Raw genomic sequence first — 26,981 nt, 5'->3', positions numbered from 1 at the left:
TCAGGGTAAGCAGATGCTGCTGAATCTTTGTTGGTTAGTCAGTTCATGAAAGTTAGCCAGTACTGTGTAGCTTTGTATTTGTTTGTTGCTTACTGCAAATAGGCCTGGGGATTTGGTATTACACTCTGCCAATCCAGACCTAGCAGTAAGACTGGAGTCAGTCGTTTAGCTTGCTGGGGTTCTGTTACTACTCTGTGAACTTAGCAAGTTTGCGGCTGTATTCTAAGACTTGCCTGTCTAATCCTGTCTCACTGTGCTAGGTGTCAGGGGTCAGTTTAGTGGCAGTAAGCTAAAACCTGTGCACTGCAAGTGAGAAATAGGATTGTGGAGACTCTCCTTGTGTCTATCATTCCATCTCTGACCAAGGAGTTTACTGCCACACCCGTTGGTAACCCTTTAGGGTTTTGCTGTTGCCCTTAGCAACAGCATTTCAGGTTCTCTACGTATTAAAACACAACATCTTGCTTTTTCCATCTGTGCAGTTCTAATACAAGGGAGATACCCAGTTCCTTAGCCTCTGGGCTTCTCTGTTCACTTTGTGTGTATTTTGTTACCCTATTACCTTCTGTGTACGTTATGTCATATTCCCCAGTTTGTCTGTGAGTCCATTTGTTTTGCATAACAGTTCAAACACCAGTACATTCCTGCAGACACTGGAGTGCATAACAGTTCTGACACCAGTACTTTCCTGCAGGCACTGGTGTGCATAACATATTCAGCAGCCTAATACTCCTGTTGAAATTTTGTGGGAATATGGAGCATACCCCTCAAAATACGTTGCAACAGGTGGTCGACCAGGTGCAGGTCCTGACTCGACAATTTAATGATTTGTCCATTAAAATGCACACCTCCCAGGCTGCTGGCGGAGCTCCCGCAGCAGCAGCACCTGCAGGGGTTAAGGAGCCGAAAGTAAATCTCCCGGATCGTTTTTCTGGAGATCGCTCGCAGTTCTTTTGTTTCAAGGAGAGCTGCAAGCTATACTTCCGGCTTAGGCCTCAGTCTTCTGGGTCGGAGATTCAGCGGGTGGGCATAGTGATTTCCTTGCTACAAGGAGACCCACAGGTCTGGGCATATGGGTTGCAGCCTGACTGTCCGTCGCTTAAAAGTGTTGATGCTTTTTTTACGGCACTGGGCATGTTGTATGATGACCCTGACAAGACGGCCTCAGCCGAGGCTCAGATTTCGATCCTTAAGCAAGGGCGAAGGCCAGTTGAGGTTTACTGTACGGAGTTTCGGAGGTTGGCCCATGATACCCAGTGGAATGACCCAGCCCTGAGACACCAGTACCGAAGAGGTCTTTCTAACCAGATAAAGGACCAACTGGTACAATATCCCTTGCCTGATAGCTTGGATCAGCTCATGCAGTTATCCATCCGGGTGGATAGACGGCTGAGAGAGCGTAGGCTTGAAAGGGAGACTGAGATTTCCTTCCTTCCCAAGGGAACCTCAGACTCTGAGGAATTTTCTGAGGAGCCTATGCAGATTGGGGCTACCCGCCTCTCCTCGCGTGAGAAGACGCGGAGGAGACAGCAGGGGTTGTGTTTGTACTGTGGGAATAAAGGTCATGTGGTAGTATCATGCCCAGAAAAGCCGGAAAACTTCAGGGCCTGAGGGTGATGGGAAATATCCTGTCAGGCCAGAAGTCAGAATTTCCCAAGAAGACTTTTATCATTCCGGTGACCTTGTAGATCCTCGGTCAAACTGTCAAGACTGAGGCCTTTGTGGACAGTGGGGCCGACGGGGTTTTTATGGACCGCCAATTCGCCCTGAAACACTCTGTTCCCTTAGTACCCTTGGCATCGGAAATTGAGATTTGTGGGTTAAACGGGGAACCATTATCCCAAGGTAAAATTACCTCTTGCACTAGCCAGATTTCTTTGTTTATTGGAGCCACACACTCTGAAAAATTGTCCTTTTATGTGACTGTCTGTACTTTTGCCCCATTGGTGTTGGGGTTACCCTGGTTAAGGGCCCACAATCCTCAATTTGACTGGGTCTCTGGGGAGATTCTTAGTTGGGGTACTGATTGTTTCAGGAGTTGCTTGAGCCTTCCAGTCAGGCTCTCGCAGCTAAGTTTGCCAGGATTGCCAGGGTGTTATGCAGATTTTGCGGACGTGTTCTCCAAAAAAGTTGCAGAGGTACTACCTCCCCATCGCCCCTATGACTGTGCCATTGATTTGTTGCCAAATGCTAAGCTTCCCAAGAGCAGGTTGTACTCCCTGTCACGTCCTGAGACTCAGGCTATGGCAGAGTACATTCAGGAGAACTTGGCTAAGGGATTTATCAGACCTTCACAGTCTCCAGTTGGGTCGGGGTTCTTCTTCGTGGGTAAAAGGACGGTTCGTTGCGACCCTGCATCGACTTCAGGGAATTGAACCGTATCACGATTAAAAACTCATACCCACTGCCTCTCATTTCGGTCTTGTTTGACCAGCTTCGTACTGCCACCATTTTTTCTAAGATTGACCTACGCGGTGCGTACAATCTAATCCGAATAAGAGAGGGGGATGAATGGAAGACTGCCTTTAATACCCACTCAGGGCATTATGAATATTTGGTGATGCCTTTTGGGCTCTGTAATGCCCCGGCAGTCTTCCAGGATTTCATGAATGATGTGCTCAGGGAATATTTGGATAGATTCTTAGTTGTATACTTAGATGACATCCTAATCTTCTCCCATTCCCTGGAGGAACATCGGAAGCATGTACGCTTAGTCCTCCAGAAACTCAGAGACCACCGGCTTGGGGCAAAGCTGGAGAAGTGCGAATTTGAAGTTCAGCAAATCGCATTTCTAGGATATATTATCTCCCCAGAAGGTTTCCAAATGGAGGGTTCCAAGGTACAGGCAGTCCTGGATTGGGAGCAGCCCACTAGTTTGAAGGCGCTTCAGCGTTTCCTGGGCTTTGCAAATTTTTATAGACGATTTATCGCTGGATTTTCGTCTATAGTGGCGCCCTTGGTGGCACTCACTAAGAAAGGGGCGGATGTTGCTCACTGGTCTTGTGAGGCTAAAGCGGCTTTTGCCCGTCTCAAAAGGGCATTTGTTTCGGCCAAGGTGCTGCGACACCCAGATCCAGAGCGTCCTTTTGTGGTGGAGGTGGATGCCTCTGAGATGGGTATTGGGGCAGTGCTTTCTCAGATGGGAGTGTCTGATAATCGCCTTCATCCCTGTGCTTACTTTTCCCGTAAATTTTCGCCTGCCGAGATGAATTATGACGTGGGTAACCGGGAATTGTTGGCTATTAAGGATGCACTCGAGGAGTAGAGACACTGGCTTGAGGGGGCTAAGTTTGTGGTCTCAATTCTCACTGACCATAAGAATCTGGCATATTTAGAGTCAGCGAAGCGTCTCAATGCCAGGCAGGCACGATGGGCTTTGTTTTTTGCTCGCTTTAATTTTTTGATAACATATCGCCCTGGGTCAAAAAACATCAAGGCTGATGCGCTCTCGCGGAGTTTTGCTCCAATCCAGGAGACCACCGAGGAGCCGTTGCCCATTGTTTCCCCATCATGTATTAAAGTGGGCATTACCCAGGACCTCTTATCATTAGTCCTTACAGCACAGGAGCAGGCTCCTCCAGACCTTCCGGTAGGTCTTTTGTTTGTGCCTCCTAGGTTAAGACAGCGAGTGTTCCTGGAATTCCATGCCAAGAAGTCGGCAGGTCACCCGGGTATTGCCAGAACTCGGGAGTTGCTATCTAGGGCGGTGTGGTGGCCCTCGGTGGCTAAGGATGTGGATCAGTGGGTTCGGGCATGTGACATCTGTGCCCGAAATAAGACTTCTAGAGGGGTTCCTGTTGGTCCATTACATCCACTCTCTATCCCATCTAAGCCATGGACCCACATTTCAATGGATTTTGTGGTGGACTTGCCCAAATCCTCGGGGATGACAGCCATCTGGGTTGTCGTTGACAGGTTTTCGAAGATGGCGCACTTCGTTCCACTGGTTGGGCTGCCATCAGCCAGACGCCTGTCTGAATTATTTATGCTGCATGTTGTGCGTCTCCACGGGTTGCCACTTGATGTGGTCTCTGACCGCGGATCCCAGTTTGTGGCCAAATTCAGGAGGGCATTTTGTTCCGATCTCCAGATTTCTGTCAGCTTGTCGTCAGGCTACCATCCGCAGTCTAATGGGCAGACTGAAAGGGTGAACCAGTCCTTGGAGCAGTTCCTCAGGTGTTATGTCTCCAAGTGTCAGACTGACTGGGTTGCTCATCTGTCCATGGCGGAGTTTGCCTATAACAACGCGGCTCACTCTGCTACAGGGATCTCTCCCTTCCTTTGTGTGTATGGGCATCATCCTAAGGCCAATTCTTTTGACCCCCTGGACTCCACGCCTGGTGGTTCCTCTGTGGTTTCGGTCCTTAGAGGTATTTGGCGGAAAGTGAAGAAAGCCCTTGTGTCTGTGTCATTAGTGACCAAAAGGGTTTTTGATAAGCGGAAAAGACCCTGCAGCTTCAAATTAGGAGACTTCGTCTGGTTGTCTACCAAGAATTTGAAGTTGAGACAGCCATCTCATAAGTTAGGGCCCCGGTTCATCGGCCCTTATAAGATCACCAGGGTTATCAATCCGGTGGCATTTCAGTTAGATCTGCCCCGTTCTTTGGGTATCAATAAAACATTTCATTGTTCCCTTTTAAAACGGGCGATTAGTAATCCTTCTTCCAGTGGAAGACCTTCCCCTCTTCTGATACGTGGCCAGAGGGAGTTTGTTGTTGAAAGGATTCTTGACTCCAAGGTGGTTCGGGGTCGGCTGTCATTTTTGGTGCACTGGAAGGGGTATGGCCCGGAGGAGCGGTCGTGGGTGCGCAGTTGTGATCTTCATGCCCCCAGACTGATACGCTCTTTCTTCTCGCAGTTCCCCGATAAACCCGGTGGTAGGGGTTCTTTGACCCCTCGTCAGAGGGGGGGTACTGTTAGGGTCTCCTGCCCTGTGCTGCCACGTCGTCATGGCAACCGGGAGACAAGTGCTTAGTGGAGTAACCTGAGCGCAGCTGATACTCCGGTTCGGGTCTTTTGCTGTGCAGTGGTTATAGGCTCTGTGCACGGCAGGGGATCCGGTGCTGGTTTTTGTGCTCACAGTCTGTGAGGTCTGAGTGGGGCGTGGACAGCACCTGCTTTATAAGGCCTCTTTTCAGGGTAAGCAGATGCTGCTGAATCTTTGTTGGTTAGTCAGTTCATGAAAGTTAGCCAGTACTGTGTAGCTTTGTATTTGTTTGTTGCTTACTGCAAATAGGCCTGGGGATTTGGTATTACACTCTGCCAATCCAGACCTAGCAGTAAGACTGGAGTCAGTCGTTTAGCTTGCTGGGGTTCTGTTACTACTCTGTGAACTTAGCAAGTTTGCGGCTGTATTCTAAGACTTGCCTGTCTAATCCTGTCTCACTGTGCTAGGTGTCAGGGGTCAGTTTAGTGGCAGTAAGCTAAAACCTGTGCACTGCAAGTGAGAAATAGGATTGTGGAGACTCTCCTTGTGTCTATCATTCCATCTCTGACCAAGGAGTTTACTGCCACACCCGTTGGTAACCCTTTAGGGTTTTGCTGTTGCCCTTAGCAACAGCATTTCAGGTTCTCTACGTATTAAAACACAACATCTTGCTTTTTCCATCTGTGCAGTTCTAATACAAGGGAGATACCCAGTTCCTTAGCCTCTGGGCTTCTCTGTTCACTTTGTGTGTATTTTGTTACCCTATTACCTTCTGTGTACGTTATGTCATATTCCCCAGTTTGTCTGTGAGTCCATTTGTTTTGCATAACAGTTCAAACACCAGTACATTCCTGCAGACACTGGAGTGCATAACAGTTCTGACACCAGTACTTTCCTGCAGGCACTGGTGTGCATAACAATATCATTGATAAAACGCTTGTAGGCACAGATATTTTAGAAGTTTCTCACATCCATAAAAAATAGGTGTTGTTCCACATCAAACATAAAAGCATTCGCATATGTGGGGGCCACACAAGCCTCCGTTGCACACCCTTGTAGTTGTAAAAAAATATTCACCATTAAAAATAAAGTACTTCGAGTCAAAACCAATTCAAGTAATTCCAGGAATAAAGATAAGTCTGGATCAGTATATTTACAATTATTGGTCAGGAGCATTCTTGTAGCCTCAATACCTCTTGTATGCGGTATATTGGTATATAGACAGACCACATCCACCGTGCAGTGAAAAATATCAGGTGGTAGATTGGTCATCCAGTGCTAGTTCAATTAAGAACATAGTGGTATCCTGTAGGTATGTAGATTGCACCTGGACTGCTGGTTGTAGATAGTGGTCAAGGTACTTTGATACTTCATAATAAAGTGACCCCCGGGCCGAGATGATAGGTCTGCCCGGGGGATTATTGCTGTTCTTGTGCAACTTGGGGATTAGATAGAACACCAGTATAACTGGGAATTCTTCCATTTGTACTTGTGGGGTTATCAAATGATCTTCCTCAGCCCGTTTAAGGGTCACCCTCAATTCATTAATAAAAATGTCAGTGGGATCTTTTTGCAATTTTTTATATACAGACAAGTCATCCAGTTGTTTATTGCCTTCTGCAATGTAATCCTTGTTGTTTTAAACAGCAATCCCACCCCCCTTATTGGCGGGGTGGATAACTATGTCTATGTATGTAGACAGATCCCGAAGGGCATTTCTTTCTTTTTTAGACAAGTTGTTACAATGGGTTGAATCCTTAGTATGGAGATCCTCAATTGCTCCCAACAAGACCTTATTGTAACTTTTAATGGATCTGTTGTTGGATAGTGGATTGAAAAGGGCTTTAGACTTAAATTTGTAATCCTTGCTAGTTGTTAAGATTTCCATGCTGGTTTGCTTGTTGTCAAAAAACTCCAATCAGTTTTGCCAGTTGAACCTGCATAAATTAACTTTACATTGAAAAGGGTTGTATTTATTTGTTGGTACAAAACTTAAACCGCTTCTCAAGACAGATTCTTTCTCCATTGTAATTACTCTTTTTGAATGACTATATGTTAATTTTTGGTCTTTGAGTTTGGCCCTTTTTTGCCTCTCACATTAGCGGATGTGCCTAGTACGGGCTCTTTTTCTATGTCCTTTTTGCCCTGTGGTTTCACTTCTAGGGGTGAGTGGGCTGAAGAGTTTTTTTATTTTCTGGCATCTCATCTTGGTCACTATTAGATGTTAACATCTCTGTAGAGGACTCTTTTTCCAACGGGAATATCTTTTTCCTCTGAAAGTGAGGCCGCTGGAATTTGCGACTTGCTGCCTGGTTGTTTGCCCAATGGTAGTCTCTTTTATCCTCATAATCTTTGTTTACTGTTGCCAATTTATTGCACTTAAATTGAATCAGGTCACTGCAATATTTATCAACCTGTACTTTTATTAATCTAGTCTTCGGACTTGTTCTCTTTAAATTTATGAATATGTAAAGTTTCAAAGTTCTTCAGTTTTACCCTGATAACACCTAATTCCCTGGTAGCTTCTTCAATCACCAGCAGAATTAAGTCAAAGAAGGCACGGTTTAGAATAGCTGCCCATTTTCTACAGAAGTCGGCATTATTACGGCTAATGGTAGGTGAGCTGCGGATGCAAAACCCCCTCAGGATTTTCTTTTCCCTGAAATATTCAGTCAGGGTCATGCCATGTATGTAAAAGTCCACTTCACCTTTTTTTAGAATTAGTAGATTCAGGTATGGCATTGGTTCATCCTGTGCTGTACTCAAAAAGTTCTCTTTGCATAAAATCCTTTCGATTTCCACATTCCAACTGGTTCTATCACGAATGTGCAAAAGTGCACTAGTGCAAAGTGTTATATCCAGAAAAGTGCTGTAGAGGAAAGTGCTCCGTGCAAGAGTCTTGATACTTCTTAAAGTGCAGGGGTGCCTTAGAGTGGTAGTAATGCAAATACACTTCAATCCATATTTGGCACTCTCCTCTCCTCAGATGCAACATGGCAGGGTGCTTTCAGTAGAAAAGATATAATGCCAATTTTGGAGAGCGGCCCTCATGGCAATTATGAACAAATAAATAACAAAAAATTCAAAGGTTTCTCAACGTTTCAATTTCATATTGAAATTTTCTTTAGACGTTACAGATACTGTACATGTAAACAGCTTACCTTATATCCCCAACACCCAAGTGCGGACTACACCTCCAGCTCATGGTCCCGGTGTCCAAGCTGCGTAAAGTCATGCCCTATATGATGTCATCATGGGCCTGAATGTGGTTGCTAATTTATAATAATAAACAATCACCAGGTTGCACACTAAGAAACAGCCGCGTTGGGTACAATATTGCATAGAGAAAATAGAGCTTGGATACCACAAACATTGTTTCACTTCATAAAAATGTGGGAGTCAAACCCATTTTCTCAGTGCTGTGAGGCAGTAAGGCTAACCATTACACCATCTTGAGAAAACATGTAATTTGTGAGCTAGATTATGGAACAGACATAATAACTCTACATCGAATGCAATGGTCTCTGCAGGTTTTTGCACACCATTGTAAAAGCCAGATGAAGCCATGCCACATAACGGTTAATGTGTATTTTCTTGACATTAGCATTAGGCAAATAGGAACAACAACAATATGTTTAGCTTATATGTGAGGTCAGATATACTGTAGCAAAACAACATATATCTACAACCTCTATTATTACATACAAATTAATCTGGAAAAAAAATAAAACAAATAGGCCCATAGCAGATCAGCTATATCCATCTAATTAATAGCTAGTGACCTTGAGATGAATATATGTCATTAATCAGAGGTTCTCAACTTTTATTTACACTTGACCCTGATTGTAACCAAGATCCAACTTCAACACATACAATTTTGTTTTAGTATAATAATGTGTTTTTTTCCCCCAATTATTTCACTGCTAGCTACTAGCTCCTTACTCAGTTCCAAACTATAACTGCTGGAAAATAAGGAATTATACAAAATACGTCCATTTAATTAAATTGTAGTATGATTTTTATTTTTTTTATTTAAAAAAAATAGGATTATTTGGACACATAATCAATGACATGGAAGATGGGAATCATATTTGGGTCTTCACCTACAGGTCTTTGGCTAGCAATAGATAATACATTCATGTTTGCAAGAAAAATCTTACTAGGCCAGATAAAGTATCCAATTAATTTAGAAAAGAACCATGTGTTGTTGATAGTAAAACTACATACAGTGGAAAAACGATTGTAGAAAATCTCGGCATTTCATCTCTAAAAAGCAATTCTGCAGAAACGTCAAATATAAGCATGCAATCTCCTGCCTTCATTCATTTCTACATAACCACAAACACACAAACAGACTCCCTTATAGAGAGCAATGATCCTCTCAGTTTCTCAACTCTACACATTTTGTCTTTTCCTCAGTTTATATTTTATGTTTCTTCATTTCCTTACTAGTTAAAATATAAAACAATAAAAAAAATAGTCTAAAAAACAAGCACTACCCTCTAAATATCCATTGTGTTCATAATACCAGGAGCCAAACACAACATTTCTAAGTAAGACATGACTGGTTAAGATTTATAACTGCACTGTTAAAAGTAATCATTTAAAAAAAAAAAAGGATCAGAAAAATACATTGTTTATTTTTATAATCTACTAATCCCTACATCACTCTCTATGGTGAAACTTTCATTGGTTGCTTCAACATGTGTTTGTGGTTGAGTTACATAGCTTTACTTTCTGCTGATGAAAGTGACACCATTAACACCAACAGCTGGCAATTAAGCGAGCAGTTTCCTTGTGGCGAAAAGAAAAACAATGCAATTCTAATTATTTAAGTCTAATTCAATCAACACAGCATTAGTTTTGCATGGAAGATATTTTTGATGGGTTGTTTATAAGCACATACTGTACTATTTTTGGAATATCTAACCTTTGTCAAAGTTAGGCAAAGAACATTTAGGAGGAGGAATAAAATGCTTACGCTTATCGCACTATACATACCATATAAAATTGTGTTTTCTTTAGTTTATTATTTTTATAGCATTTAACATAATATTGTTATTTGGTATGTATTCCATTTATTGACCTTAATACATTAGAGTGCTGCCCTCTATGGGATGGTAATTATACAAATGATTTATTGGTTAATGTTAGCCATTGCCATAATACATATTTGATAGAACAAGTAATTAATAATAATAAGTTGTTATTGTGTGCAAGCACACTATTTTAACACATAGAGGCATAGAGGCATTAAATACTGATTGGCACTTATCAGCTATAGCTGTTTTTGTTGCCTTGCTTTTTAAATCCTCAAGAAATTAGAGTTTCTTGATTGTTTGTTTCACTGATATATGATATTTGGTGGTGCTGAGAAAATGTCCCAATTATGACCGGAAAGTCAACGTATAAGTTCTCCTAAATAGCGAGATCTTTTTGAGGAACATTGGTGAGCTCTACCCACAGTTTCAATAAAAAATATGACCCTAGGGGGGGGGGATTCAAATGTTTGAAAAGTCAATTGGGAGTCTGTTTTTTCCTATCTAATAGACAGGAAAAAACAGACACCCAACCGACTTTTCAAACATTTGAATCTCCCCCTAGGAGTCTGACTGGATGTTAAATACAAACTTCTCGTTCTGGTCTATAAATAGGCCCCAAAGTGTCACATAAATATCATAATGTTCCTTAATTTAGTGAAAATAGGGGCACATTTATTAACAAATGATAAAACTCATTGGGAATGATGAAAGTCATTGCATATGATAAAGGATGCTCCAGCCAATCAGCTCTCAACTGTCATTTATCAAAAACACATCAGAGTTAGGAGCTGAACACATGACAGTTGGGAGCTGATTGGGTGGGCCACTATTTTTCATACATAACGAGTTTTATCATTCACAACAAGTTTTATCACTCGTTGATAAATGGGCCCCACAATCTTGGTATGAAAGCATTATGTTTACCAGAACTTTTATTACTATATAAATAAATGTCAGTATGTGAGAGGAAGCAAGATTTAAATATATATATATATATATATATATATATATATATAAAGCATTCAATCAGATCATCACTTTAGTATTAAATATGATTTACCTTAAATGAAACTAAATTCATAAATGCAAATTCCGCAGTTCTGCCCTTATCAACAGCCTCCTGATAAATGAACATGTACACCGCCAACAGCAAATCATGAGAAATTGATCCTTTTTCTGCATAATGAAGTGTTTGTTGCTACTCTGCATGAAGCTATGTTACATGTCAAAATGAAACTGCTGCAGGAGGCACAACACTAAACAAACTTACCATACCAACAGTATACCAATTTTGAAATTCAGATATTCCTTCTTTTTTTTTGCAAAGTCCAAAAAATATGTTTTAAGTAAGTTATTTAGATTGAGCAGGGTGTTGTATTGAAGCAATGTTTGATCCATGCATATTGACTCGTGCATTGCGTAGTCTTAAAAAACAAAAGAAGTACTGCAGTTAAACCAGTACTGTCCTTCTGGATAGAGGTTACCTGCATAGGCTTATTTATGGCAGCTGACCTTAAAGTTAACCTCAAACAAAGATATCCATGTGCTTCTGTGCCCTTAAAGTGAATTTGTCATTTAGTGGAGGTCCAACCAATATTTATGAGATTGCAGCCTTTCAAGGTTAATTCTCAAAGACTCTGAGTGTTTACAATATTTCCTTCTTTTACATAAACTTCTTAAAGGCATTTTATTGTTTTTATCTTTGCCATCATCTCACTCTTTTAGAACCAATTGATCTTTTAACATCAATATTTTTTATTGAAATTTTATACAGATATGGGGGTACAGAGAAAATGGGGGGTGGGGGGGTAGTACACACCAATAACATCATACATATATTCAAAAAAGGATAGAGAGAGGAACATGTTAGTGGACCAAATAATGTGGATCAATAAATGAACAAAAAAAAAAACACTACATAGTAAAAGCATATAGAGGAGAACAACCTCAAGATCAGACACAATTTAACGAATCAAGGAATAGTAATACAGTTGTTGTGACCAAGGAAACATTAAGAGGTAGTATTTTCAGTTAGACTAAACTGTAAAGGAGAGGACATAGAAGGGTGAGATATGAGGGTAGCACTGACTCCCGCTGTGACGTAGTCATGCCAGGGTAACCACCTCACAATGGGTGAGGAGGCAAAAGGGGAATAAGGAATGTATACAGTCTCCATGGTACAATGAAAGTGAAACTTATGAAAAACTTTTATAACAGGAGGTGCTACCGACCTATTCCAAGCTTGAGCTATGGTGTCCCAGTAAATATCTATGATGAGCTGGAACTTCCGTAGGGTAAATATGAAGCAACGCTAAAGTGGGGGATGGGGTTAGGGTTATTTGTAAAACTTTATTTATCAGAAAACATCTGACCAGAAAGTTCGTAGTGAGGGACAAGACCAAAAAACATGGAACAAGTGGCCTATTTCTCCGCAATTCCTCCAGCAATATTGAGAGCATGAAGGCCAAAAGGAGTGTATCCTTTCTGGGGTTAGATATAATCTGTTTGACATGCATTTCTGAATGATTTAAACATCTAGACATACGGAATGTTAAACAATACAATGTTTCCCATTGCATATCAGTTATGGTGACGTTTAAGTCCGTCTCCCAGCATTGCTGGACACTAGACTTTTGGGATGGGGCTAATGTTATAAGTGTATTATACCAAAAGGCTATATCTTTAGAGGAAGCAGTCAGAGAGACACGGGAGGGATAGAACAGATTGAGTTTTGTAGCTGGGACAGGTTTGTGAATGGGGCAGGCTCTTAAACCAGTGTCTAATTTGGAAGTAGTAAAAAAGTTCGTTATGAGGGAGAGATACTCGGTCGTGTAGTTGGGGAAACGTGAGGAGAGTGTTTCCATCCATCAAATCTCCTATTATAGAAATACTGCAGGCACTCCAAGCAGAAATATTCAGATTGGGTATTAACTTACTCACAGCTTTCAATGAAAGTGCTGCATATGGGGCAGTAAATCCTGGAAGTTTGCCAATTAAATTATCCCACACTCGTAAAAAGATGAGATCGTAGAAGGTAAAGTGGATAAATTTAAGGGACGGAGGGCTTTAGGAGTCCATAGCAAGTGTTCTAGGGGATAATTTAAACATCCAAAACCCTCAATGTGTGCCCACAGGGACTGAGAATAAGTTAACCTCCAGTATTTTAATTGAGCTAGCAGACAAGCGTCATGGTATAAAGCCAAATCATGGAGAGCAAGGCCTCCACGGTTATGAGGAAGGATCATTCTAGTGCGCGCTCCGAGACCATGCACACTTGGTCCAGATAGGAGAAGGGAGCTATATAGGGGGCAGATGGAGCTGAGTGTGGGCTAAATAGATGATGGAAACGGCTTTTAATTATCAAATGCCTGGAGCTCCACACAGACACGTCTCTCCTGTTTGCTGGTCAGGCCACACTCCCAGAACCAATTGTTCTTGCCTTCTATATGTATGGTCTTAAGGGGCCCATACATTAAGAGATAATTGGGACAATTCCCTGTTCTCCTGATGCCTGGGTTAGGGTATCGAGGAAATTCAATATGTTATAAATCCCCTATTTGCCGATTCTGAGCAAAAAATGATTAGGATTGGCGAGTCGGGGGTTTTCAGCATGCAGGATTTTGCTGATTTCCCAATGGATCAATGATCATTGATGCCTGCCAATCTGCAGAACAGATCCGCATGGGCAGAATAGGGAATCGGAGCTCTGATGTATGGTCCACATTATAATCGGTTTAGTATGTCCCATTGGAGAATATGCATTTTCTTATAAAGAGGGTATAGGAAAAGTAGCAGCACCTTTGCTGTAAGTCTATCTCCTTCAGGTCTTACCTCCTGACTAGCTATGGAAGTCACAGATTCTTAGACGGTTCCTTCTTTCTTGGGCAGAGAGGCAAGGACTACCAGAATTTCCTAAGACACAGTAATTGACAAGCAAATCTGTAATATTTAAGTTTATCAAGTGTAAGTTTTGTTTACTTCACTAATATAAAGGTTCATACAATTATTAAGAACACATTTTTGCCACAACAGTGTAACAATTTTAGTTAACATCTTGCAACAAGGGAATTATATTGCTATAGGATATATGGGGTCATTCCGAACCGTTCGCACGCAGCGGTGCGAACGGGTCTGAAATGCGCATGCACGGTGGATGTATTGTGCACTTGCGTTGTTGCCTGGTGACGATCCTCACCGGGCAATGATGACGCCAGCGACAAATGTGATTGCAGCGGCGATCGCAAAAAGATGGACAGGTGGGAGGCGTTCCCGGGCGAATACTCACCGTTTTCCGGGCGTGGTGAGTCCAATGCAGGAGTGTTGAGGCATTTGGAGGGCGGATGTCTGACGTCAGGACCGGGACCTTCATTGCCGGATCCGTCGCACAGGGTAAATAACTCTTACCCCAGTCTTGTTTTGCAGGAAACTTTTTTAGCATAGCAAAGCTGCACAAGCGTTCACAGCCCTGCTATGCTAAAATACACTCCCCCATAGGCGGAGATTAGTTGATCGCACCAGCAACAAAAAGTTGCTTAGTGCGATCAACTCGGAATGAGGGCCATACTTCTTATAACAATTGCAAACAACACCACAAATGATTACTTATTAATTATACAGATTAGTTTAGCATCCCATACATAAAGAAAATAAACCATGTACAAATCATTTTCACAGACCTATATATTCTTAATACCGTGCATGCAATATATGGCCAATATATCTTTTGTGCACACAATGAAGTAAATTGGTTGGACCCTGGTCAAATGTTCCATGTAGTAAATTGTAGTAACTCTGTTTCCAATGGAGGACTGTGAGGCCAGTGATGATAGGGACCAATAACTACATTGAGTATACTTAAAACAGGTTTAGGAAAAACAGTATGAAAGTTGTAGGGAAGACGAACTCTGTGTATCAATCCCACATTAAGTGAAATTACATTTCCTCCTATATGTCAGGCTGCAGTCACACTTGTTTTTAGTATCTCTGTATGCACAACAGCAAGTAAAAGAAAGAGGACACTATATTTAGTACCGATGGGTTCCTATCAATTTCTCTAATTGGTCTTTTAAGTGTCCACTTTACATGAGGCGTTTCCTTTCACAATAAGCTGACTGCACTCTGACAGGTACTCGTACGGTCTGCCACGATGACTGCTCCTCTGCGCCCTGCCCCGGCCTCTAGCTCTCCTACTCCTCAAAGTGTTTTTCCCATTCACAGTCTTTCCCTCCACTTACACTGCAGCTCTCTGAGGTGAGGGGAGCAGTGGCTGGATCCTTTATTACACAGCACCCATGGTGGGACACTCTCTCTGCTGCTTATCAGCTTTCTGCTTATATGTCTCCCCTTTCCTAGCTGCACATCTCTGCTAAAATATGGCGTCACCAATTCTCCCCTCACAACGGCTCCAACTGTCACTCCTCATACTGTTTTGTTTTTTTAAAGAAACTTTATTTAAAATGGCACTGGCCACTACACTGTTTTCGAAAATTTCCTTTTTTTAATGGGGTATCACAGGAACAGCAGTTGGTGTATGAGAGTGTCTTCATCTTATTTTGGGCATGAGGTAGCGATGTGGGATTTCAGACACAGAAGGACCTGCGGTAGCAATTAGCACAGCTACTCAGAATTTTTGGTTTTAATCTGCAAAATATAACTCTGAACAGTCCCTCCAAAATGTCTGCCAGAACGTTATAAACAAATAAGATGCTTTTATCATAGATTCCAGTCTGTATTTAGGTACAGCATTGTATGCAATGTGTGCTAAGCCCTGACAGACCTGTATGTTCAATGTGATATAGACATAAATCTCCATATATTTTACAGTGAAATGAACAGGCACATTAAAATCTTAACTAGATCAGTTTTGCCTTTTAAATTATTATCTCTTTAAAACATTGGGCTAAATCACTGGATAGTAGCCAATGCCTGCATCATGCAGACTATTATATTTACCCCCTAATCACAACAGGTAAAGGGCCTAATTCAGTAAGGATAGCAAATTATGCTAATTAGCAGAATTTGCTATCCTTTGGATCACATATTGGGGGCCGCCCATCGCAGGGCAAGGCCACCCAGCATGCTGACTGGAGCCTCCCTCCCTCCCCCCCCCCCTTCAACAAGCAGAAATTGCTATTGCATCGCAATTTCTGCTTGTTAGCAGAAGTAGTGGAAGCCTCCTGCCGGCGCAGCTTAGCTGTGCGCACAGGAGACCTTCTGCCATCTTCCCGATCACAGCAGCTTCATGTGATGTCACACAGCTGTCGCAATCAGGCCCCCAACACAGCCCCTTTCGCACTGCACCACCCCCGTTCATCCGGCTCCTCCCCTGCAATGCTCCATCTGCTCCCTGGAAAAGGGAGCATTGCCCGCCCCCCCAGCCCCGCTACTGCATCTGCCTGATTAACAGGTAGAGGCAATCATATTTTCTGCGCCCCCCCCCCCCTCCCGCAGAAAATGCTGGTGCATGTGCAGGATGGTGCCCGCATAATTTTCTCAAAAATTCCAGTTGGATTGCACACTGCAATCCAATCTGAATTAGGCCCAAAGTTTAATTATATCTCTGTATATATTTGGGATTTAAATTACTTGTTCTAACCCCTGCCGCTATCTGACTGAAAACAGGGCCTCCAAAGCCAAATTCATTCTTAGCTGAAATTCCGGCCCTATTACACTTACCCCTATTATGTCAGTCCTTTTCTTGACTATTTTAACTTGATTATAATTTTGTGGGTGTTCAAATTCCTGAGATACCAAAAATTACAGCAGCCACAGAATAGGCCTAATTCAGGTCCAGACAAAGTGGCACATAGGACACAAAGTACCAATGTTTGGTACTTTGATTATGCGCTGGACCCGTACTGCACATGTCAGACTCAGGCCCCCATTATCAAGGCTTGGAGAGTGATTAATAGCACGGGTGATAAAGTTCCAACCAACCAGCTACTAACTGCCATGTTACAGGCTGTGTTTGAAAAATGATAGTTAGGAGCTGATTGTTTAGTACTTTATCACCATGCTATTTATTACTCTCCAAGGCTTGATCAATCTGGGACCCAGTATGGCTGCAGATGTCAAGTGATTGACAGTTTCACAAAACTGAGACTTGTTGCCTTCATTTTGTGTGAGTGCCCAGGCCAGGAACCACGTCCCTTGATGGAGACTTCCTGACCCAAAGGACAGAGCTGTGGCTGCCAGTCTGCATGACCTCATGGTTCACCAAGATGACTGAAGGTGTCACAAGTGATCAGATTATGTAGTCTCCACCAAAGCACTGGATCACAAATGCATGCAGGATGCTTCTACTTATACCAGAAGCCTCCTGCTGCATTAACATATCCGAGATTCGCTTCCGCTTCCAAGTAAGATCCTGAATCACCTCTAATGCTTCCAAGTAAGATCCAGAATATCTCTACCATACACTAGGGCCTGATTCAGGGACCTGTGCTAATTGTAAGCTCACAAAAGCAGGGCCTTCTCCCCTCATGTGCCTACACGTCTCTTACTTACACTTACATCTTATACGCAATACTCCCTTTGATGGCACTTAACCCCTGGTTTTCTGTATATACCTTGTATTTGTCCTATATTGGCTCAAACTGTAAGTGCTTTATTTCTTGTTTTGCTCATTTGCTTATGTACTCTGTAATGGCCGCTGAGGATCCCTTGTGGCGCAATATAACTAAAAGATAATAATAATAATAATAATAATAATAATAACAACAACACTGCAGCAGTGCATTTGTACGAAAAGGATGTGTAAAAGTATGAGAATGTCAAAGGTATGTTGAGACGGGTGGTATTCATGTGACCGGCGGTAGGGTGACCAACAGTCATATGACCTCCACCGACATCCCGCCCCCTCACTATCCCGATGGTCGGCATGCCGACCAACAGGGACTATTTCCACTCGTGGGTGTCCACGACACCCATAGAGTGGGAATAGAACCCGTGGCGACGGCAGGTCACCACCGAGCCCGCAGTGTGGCGAGCGCAGCAAGCCCACAAGGGGCTTGCTGCACTCGCCTCTCCCCGCCGGAATCCCGGCATCGGTATGCTGCCGGGATCCCGGCGTCGGTATGCTGACCGCCGGTCAGACATACTACACCCATTGAGACACCCATTGGCTGTGTCTCTGAACTGTCACTTATGCACAAAGATGCAAATATGGGACAAACATTGAACATCTGATTAACCCTATCATTGTGCAGCATAGACACTGGCAGTAAGACGCTGTAGCCATTGTAACTGCATATGGGGTGATAGTCACAAGCTGTCACACTCCCCAGAAACAGTCGCTACACCCCATTCCCCCCTTAGCTCCCTTTAAGTTCAAGTTCTTTATATATATCACTTCCACATTATAAAAAGAAATTAGCAAAATGTCAATGCAAAAACTCACAACCAAATAAACGGTCCCTTATTGTCAATTGCTGTGGAAATATATCCTCTGCGACCATCATTGCATGATCATCACAGCACAGGCACACTGTGACATACAGTACTGTACACATGTCCAGTGGTGTAAAAAAATCAATCCACTGTGTTTGTCACTAGTAATGCCAGAACATCGGTGAAAAATATCACACAACCACAGATGATCTGTGCTGGAGGGAAGGGCAAAACTTGAGAATGAACAATTTTTCAGGTATATTCGCTCAGTCTAGTGCCAAAATAAAGGTCAAGTTATACTCAGTCCAAAGTCGGTTGGTCTTGATTGTAGGTCCTGAGGAAGGCAAAGCTTGAATTGTGAATAAGGCACAGAATCAGACCAAGAAAATGCTTTTGAACAGTCTGAACATTTTTAAAACTTGATACTTGTGTATTTAATAAAGACACATTAGAAAAATGGTTTATTTACTGTACAAATGCCCTATTCAATGTTAATCATGACAGCATTCATGATAGCTCATTGGACATCATTGTTTCCTCTAAAGGGATCCTCTGAGAATTAGATTAAAACTTCCATCTAATAATAATTTCACCTTGAAGGAGTTCGTTGACATTCTGCTGACCTGTGCAACCCTGCACATTGTATTTTACATAAAACATTAATCAGCAGACAAGATAACACAGTTCAGAGAAGTGGTTCTCCAATGTTTAGGTGTTGATATCTTTACTAACATACTGTAGATACCACAACATGTATTTATTGTGACAGATGAGTCGTAACCCGTTATAAATAAAACTGAACTTCGTGATTATTTGAAAAATAAAGTCAATTATATCAAATGTGTGCTATTTACAAATAAAACACAGTTTGTGCAAATGGTCCATTACATATATTGCCTCTAACCCTAGACACAATAGGCTTTTTTATTGTGACACATAAACAATAATAGATGATTGATTAATGGCTCGGATTCCATGAGAACAACCAATGGCACAACCACAGTTTTCATCAAATCATGGAAAGTAACATATTGAAATTCAAAGGGAACACTGACTACTAGATCCTTCAGCCTCATACTTGAGTGCAGCAATCCCCTATTCCTTATGCCTTATAGGTTTCACCATGGTCTCAAATTCTAAGGCTGGCTACATTACCTAGTCACATGAATACATTTAATAAAGACTCTTCTTTTGTCTTACTCTAGCAATCATTAAGACAGCACTTTCAAACATGGATAGAGAAGCAAGAGAGGAATATCTTGTTGTCATTCAAGCCAAGGACATGGGTGGCCACATGGGAGGACTCTCCGGAACAACAACTGTTACTGTGACCCTCACTGATGTTAATGACAACCCTCCAAAGTTTGCAATGAGTAAGTACAGATAAGATTATACTTTTCTTGGTTTAATAATTCTAAGCATATTGGAATAAAATGTGATATTCTAAAATAGCTGACTCCGCTGATTGCAGCGGATGTGTGCATTAACAGAAGAATCAGTCTTGCTGGGTGGTCTTAACATACTGCAGAAGCAGATGGTCTAGAACAGTGTTTCTCAAGTTGTTTGTAGGAAGCCAATGTTGTGGGTTCTCTTCATTCCAGACAAGGCTCATTTGTTCTACTGTACTTAGACATATGATCAAAGAATAACATCAGAAAAAAAAAACCCTTTTTAACAATTCAATTGTTCTCTTTTTCCTTTCAGCTTATGCAGCCACATTGGTTGTTTTTTGTTTCTAGAAATGTTGTTTCCGTTCAATATGTACCTACAGTATTTATTTAAAATGTTTTCTGTAGCCTCCATTTATTCTCTGTGATTTATTTACGAGTACACCCCCCCCCCTCCCCCCAGTCTACAGGTTTTTCTGAGCTGTTTAACCTTTGCCTTTCAAGAATTCATAATTGTTGTATAAAATATTTAATTGAAACTGAAGTCAATTGTTACCACATTGTGTGATCAGTGTTTCCTAAATCCCACCTTGTTAGTACCACATCTAACACTGCCGTCTATGGCCCTGTTGTTTCTTCTACCACTTGTAAAAAAATTGTGTGATCACATGTAAGAGTTCCCCCTTTGGGCAGTTAGGTGATCATTAATATGAAAAGAATACAAATTGTAGTCTGACAGATCTGTACACAATATATTAAAATATACTGCACACTCAGCCAAAATGAAAGGCAAGGTCTCCCTACTCCACCTGGCAGGTAATAAAGTCTTCTTCTAAGACACTAAACAGCTACCTTAGTGAAAATGAATAGATGGATCTAGCGTGCTCAGGTCTCCACTACCCTACAGACGAGCTCTTCTGACTCAAACCCCTGCCGTGGACCTTATCAGATATGGCCAGTGGATGCTGTGACCAGGGATATTCTGTCATTGTGCTGGTTAAATTCTGCATTTTACCAACCTGCAGATTTCTGTCTGCTCTCACACTATGGGCCGGATGTAATGGCTTGCAAGACGGCCAGAGCTCCAAGACTCCGGCCAAACTCATATGTTTTTTTTTAAAGCAGCAAACATTTACAAGGCAAAACCTGGTTGGTTATGCCTTGTAAATGTTTGCTTATTTAAAAAAAACCTACGGGTTTGGCCGGAGTCTCGAAGCTCCGGCTATCTCGCAAGTCATTACATGAGACCCTATATACCCAATTAGTTGTGGGTGTCTCCAGCCAGAGCTAGAAAGGAAAGCACACTAAAATAACAAGTAAGATGAATAAAAAGCCATATGAGCTTCGTACAGTACATCTCTTTAATCTGGGACACCTATGATTTACACAGGTTTGGCTTGCAAAATTCATGCTTGCATTTCACCTGGTTTTAATCAGCCACAGAACCCAAGTAAATCATTGATTTCCATAGTTAAAGGGATATTATGGCAAACCTATAGTTATATCACAGGGACCATGTAAAGTTGGTATACCTGACCCTGTTCCAGATTTTCCAAATTGCATTCACACAATTCTTACGCACATTTAAAATACATTTATTTCTTAGAAACTCTAAATTTACCTAACCCAATCACACAGACAAATGATACCAGGATTTTGTGGTCATCTTACCACTTTGATATTTTCACTTTATTTCGATTTTAAATATTCATTTTCTTGGCAGACAAAGGATACAGTCATTATAAATACAACTTTGGGGTATGATAAATGCTGCAGGGTCTGTGCAAACAGTCCTTTGTACAACAAATATTAACATACTCAAGACGGAAAGCATTTCCATATCTGAAGTGTTCAGACCCTTTACCATGTAATTCAAAGAGGCTGTTTTTATAGTGAGTGAGAAAAACTGTGAATTTCAAAAATTATTTTCAGCTGATCGGTTCAAGGTGAATCAGTTATGTTCCAAGCTATGTGAGAGGCCTGAATTCATTTTCATAAGTTTGATTCCCTAGAAATATAAAAATACAGTATAATGCTATTTTCTGCATGTCTCTAGGTAAAGTCTTATTTACACATTCCACAAGTCTGTAAAGCAATTAGGTCACTAGGTTATTCACTTCTTGATCATGATCATGTCATGGTCAAGTGATTGTCAAATTGCTTTATACTGCTCACAAAAGCTGGCATACATCTGCGTAGTCTTATGTCTCATACAGAAGAACTGAGGATTCAAGTGTGGAGAAAAGTGACTGGATAAAATATCTTTGTTCAAATTTTTAGTTTGTACTAATAGTAATAATAAAATAAATATTGCAGATTCTCAGCATGCTATGCAATTTAATGATGGCATATTCTGATACCACTATCCAATTCCAAACAGATTATTGGTTAATACATTCTGGATGGTTACAACTGTTCTGTAGACATTGCGGACCACCCTCTCATCCTACAAACACTTAAATCTCTTGGTCTATGTGATTCTGCCCTCCCCTGGCTGTCTGACCTCTCTGACCATTCCTTCTCTGTCTCCTAACAGGACTCCATTTCTCCCCTACTCCCACTAACAGTTGGTGTCCCCCAAGATTCTGTTCTTGGACTTCTCAAATTCTCCCTCTATACATCTTCTTTAATTAAGCTCATCAGCTCTTTTGAACTCCAATATCATCTCTATGCTGATGATACTAAGATCCCTTTACTCCCCTGATGTCTTCCCCACTCTTCCCTCACTCATATCTAAGATCTTCCCATCCTCCCGCATAACCTCACCTGCCACAAATTCATTATCTACTGACAGCACCACCATCTCCTCTAGCCCACAAGTGCACTGTCCTGGAGTTATTCTTTCTTCTCCCTCTCCTTCTAATTACACATTCACTACCTTTTGCAGTCCTTCAGTTTCAATCCCAAGAATATTTCTAAGATTCTAACATTTCTCACCCAGGCTACTAAGACCCTCATCTACTCACTGGTTATCTCCATATTGGTCGACAGTAACCTCATCCTTTCTGAGCTCCTGGACTCCCACCTCTCTCCACTCCAATCTGTACTCCATGCTGCTGCCTAGCTCATCTTCCTTTCCAAACATACTGTACATCTGCCACCAATCTCCTACAAGCCCTACACTGGTTCCCCCTCCCTTCAAATCCAAATTCAAGTTTATCACACTTACTTACAAATCCCTCACCCAAACTTTCCACATTTACATCTCTGAATTTATCTCCATTCACACTCCCACCCTCCCTCTTTGCGCCACAAATTAATGTTATTTCTTCTGCCAACTGATTACATCTTCCCATTCCCGCCTCCAAGATTTTGCTTGGATTACTCTCTACCTCTGGAATACTCTCCACCTTTCTAAAAAAAAAAAAAAATTCATCTTAAGACCACTTCTTCATTAAGCTATCCAACTCTCATACTAACCCACTGCCCCATGCTCACTGTTTACCCCATCTATGTCACCCCTGTCTTTCAACCCCCCCCCCCACACTTTAGAATGTAATTTTTCAGTAGTAGGGCCATCTTCCCTAACGTGCTCTGCATTCCCTTACTAATGCTATCATCTGCTCTATACTTCCTACAATGGCACCTAACACTTAGTTTCTGCCACCCTGCTGCTTATTTGCGTGTTATGACTGCTGATGCAGAAATGTTAATATACCATGTAGTTTTCTTGCATTGTACTGTAAGTTCCTGTTTTATTGTTTTGCTCATATTTTTATGTGTTTTATTGGGCACTTGTACTGCCATATGAACAAAGGATAAGGATAATAGTAACAATTAAACAATAATAATAATAATAATAATAATAATAATATAAAGAAGAAGAAGAAGAACCTCATTTTAAATTTGAGTATTGTGTGACTTTTTCATGAATATTTCCATGGGGAATGAAATATAATGTGTTATATGTGATTTTCAATATAATTTCAAAGACTATAAAATAGACTGCAATTAAGGATTTTTCAAAGGGTTTTAATATATTAGAGGCTGTATAAAGACCTTTCTGGGCATGCTAATATTTAATGAGAACTGTTAGAGAGTCTAGTAGTGATCTAATATTAGTGTACAGATTTTTCTACACCCAACTATCCTTCTTTGCAGACATATAGCACACATGGTTTTTCCATGATACCTTATCACGACACGTGCAGCATTCCAAGCTAAACAATAGGGTTCTGTAGAACAAAATCTTATTACACCTCATCACTTGTACCAATTCTTGCCACTCTAACTAAGTTATGTCGGACAGAAGGACAATTATTTGAGGACACGTCTGTATTGGTTGGAATCTAGTTCTTGCAGGATAAGCATTTTTCTTTCTTTCTTTCTTTCTTTCTTTCTTTCTTTCTTTCTTTCTTTCTTTCTTTCTTTCTTTCTTTCTTTCTTTCTCTCTTTTTTCTGTCTTTCATTGTAAACAGATGAATGCTCGATTACAACCTTTGTCATCCTAATATATGTGTATCACCGGGAACTATTCTTCACAGGACAAGAAAAGCAATTGTTTGAAGGTTGAAATTGCCTGAGGGTTTGTTGTGCTGTCCTACTGTACATCACTGTGACTGGTCTGTGTAATCAGGCTCTCCTGGTCCTGGGGCTTTTCCAGAGTTGCACGCAAAAATGGTTCTTGTGATCTTAAGCTCTGTGTATGCTCCATAGCTGAGCATAGGCATCTATGGGCGAATCTGAGTCATGAGCATATCAGTTGCAAATCCACAGTACTTTTTGTCTGAAAGGGAAACAGTGGGTGATAATGTGGTATTGTAAGTTTAGTGAGGGTGTGTAGGCTAAACTGCGGGCTAGAGGGAGTTGTGTGAATGCAGTGAAGCATCTGATGTCAGATGCATATCTTATACCAAGGATAGGGCTGGTGTACGTGTTCTGATTACAGTAATTTAACCAAGATTATGGATAAAGGCATGGATGCATGCGGCTGTTGTTACAGGCTTATGGGAAAATATCTTCATGGAAACTTGTCTGAATTGTTCTCCACCTCCATCCCATTTTTTGCTGTTTGCTAGAGTTTACCACATCCTTACAGTGAAAAATATACAGGTTGAAAATATAATATGGCTATTACAGTTTTTATTAGACTCAGTTTGTATTGAAAGTAGAGATGTGCAGTTCAAGTTCTCCAGAAATCCGAATCCACCCCAATTTTGTAGATGCGAACTGAACCAAAACCCAGTTCAGATCCCCTGAGGAGTTCCGATCTAAACCAAGTCCTGGTTTTGATCCTCCCTTGGTTCAGAATTCTGATTTTAAATCGGATATTAAATCCAAATTTTGGGTGTTGGATTGCAAAAATTACATAATTTTAGCTGTTTTTATCAATGATTATCAATTTTTTAAAATCAATTTTAAACTGCACCAAAAACGGAATCCAAACCAAAACTCTTGGGGATGCTTTCACCAAAATTAAAATCAAAACTAAAACACGAGGATGAATTAGAATCAAAACCAAAACACAGGGGTCCGCACACATCTCTAATTGAAAGTAATAATTAAAATAGTGGGTACATATTTAGAAGTTGTTTTTATTCTATTGATTTCAAGACACAAATATAAACCTCCGTTTCCCCCCCCCCACACCTGGTCACATGACCACTCCACTGTCATGTGACTGATGCCTGGGAAAGAGGTGGGGATGCAGGTCACAGCGCTGCTCCGGCTTCCCCGCCTGGTGTCACAACGCCAAGTGACAGCTCCCAGGCTGCAGCACCCTCCCTGCAGTTCAAGCCTACTGTTGCTGCAGCGGGCATGAGACACTGCAGGTCACCACAGTTATCGGGGATATTGTTTCACCTGCCTCGGGCAGGCGAAACCAAATCCCTGGAAACAGCCCCGCTTTCAAGCAAAAACACACAGGTTTCACTGTACCTGTGTGTTTTTGGGAGAAAGGGCATTTTTTTTTACAGGCGATCTAATAGGATGTTTTACCGTGGATAATAGGATACCGCCCTTAGGGTGTGTACACACGGTGAGATCTTTTCTTCCGATTCTGACTATATAGTCAGAATCGGAAGAAAAGATAGTGCAGATCACAAGGTGACAGTCACCTTGCGATCCCGATCCGATCCCGATGCGCGGCCCCGCACGGTCGGCATCTGCAGAAAAAATAGACTGTGCAGGCAAGTCAATCTTGACTATCTCTATAGAAGAGATAGTCAAGATTGACACTTAGCCAAAATCGCACAGTACCAGGATCGCAAGCACACTCATTATGTGCTTGCGATACTGGCTAAGTGCCGACCCGGCCCCCCGTCGCACAGTGAGAATCGGTTAAGTCCGAATCTCACCGTGTGTACACACCCTTAATCACTATGGAACCTAAAATGACCAAAACTGGGTGTTAGTACCTAAAATGACCCACAGTATTTTGACCTTTAGAACCTAAAAAGACCTAATTCTGTTACTTAAGTTGAAACTATATAACTTTACAGTGGAAATGTGTGGAATGAGTAGTTTTCATATATAATCATACAGTATACACATTCCCAAATGTCCCACACTCTCATCCACATCAAAAATAAACCAGAGGCCCAAAATCTAGATCCACTTGTATATGTAGAGGTTTCCAACAATTTTATTCATGGTTCATATACTGCCATTAATGTCGACATTTCGAACCGCAAAGGAATCTTTCTCAAGACTGGTGTAATGTCAAAATCGACAATATAGATGATGGTACAAAGGAAATCCAAAAAAGTAGATTCATAATGTAAATATCAATCAAAAAAAGAAAAATACATATAATGCAACTTAGGCCACGCCTCCCATGTCCCCAGGGGCACCATAATAATTTAATAATTAACACACTAATTACTAGAAAGTATCTCTCTCCCCCACTACTACCAGTGAAAAACCATATTATTATCTTTATCCTCTCCCGCTGCGCTGTTTAATTGGTTGATTTAAGGTTATTTTGAGTGAACTTTTCAGCACTTCCTGTCCGGGGTTCGATTTCCGGTCATGGTGCTATAAACAATTTGATTAGTGGTTCACCTATTGAGCTGACAGCATGGTTTATTCTTGGTGATGATATGCTTCAGTAAGTACACTATACCCTTATTTTATTTAACTTCTAGTGTCATTTTTTAGGTTGATCTATAAAGAATGTGTTTTCCTTTGTATAGTATCACCTATTTGGATTGTTGCCTATGATGGAAGGAGTAATATCTGACTTCTACACCAGTAAGTGTTCAACTGCAGTTTGACTATTGCCTGATGGTATTTGAG

At 41.4% G+C, this 26,981-nt stretch overlaps 1 protein-coding gene across 2 annotated transcripts in view; it reads left to right on the top strand.

Moving 5' to 3' along the window:
• Nucleotides 1–26,981, top strand: part of LOC134969443 (cadherin-8) — a 572,329-nt gene that overhangs the window by 379,093 nt on the left and 166,255 nt on the right. For both annotated transcript variants that reach the window (XM_063945395.1, XM_063945396.1), the window contains one exon: nt 19,563–19,730. In XM_063945395.1, coding sequence (XP_063801465.1) covers nt 19,563–19,730 — 168 coding nt within the window. The remainder of the gene's footprint in view (nt 1–19,562; nt 19,731–26,981) is intronic.

The sequence above is a fragment of the Pseudophryne corroboree genome, chromosome 11 (genome assembly GCF_028390025.1).
Source record: "Pseudophryne corroboree isolate aPseCor3 chromosome 11, aPseCor3.hap2, whole genome shotgun sequence".
In the NCBI taxonomy this organism is placed as follows: Eukaryota; Metazoa; Chordata; class Amphibia; order Anura; family Myobatrachidae; genus Pseudophryne; species Pseudophryne corroboree.
This window is presented reverse-complemented; position numbering and strand designations above follow the sequence as displayed.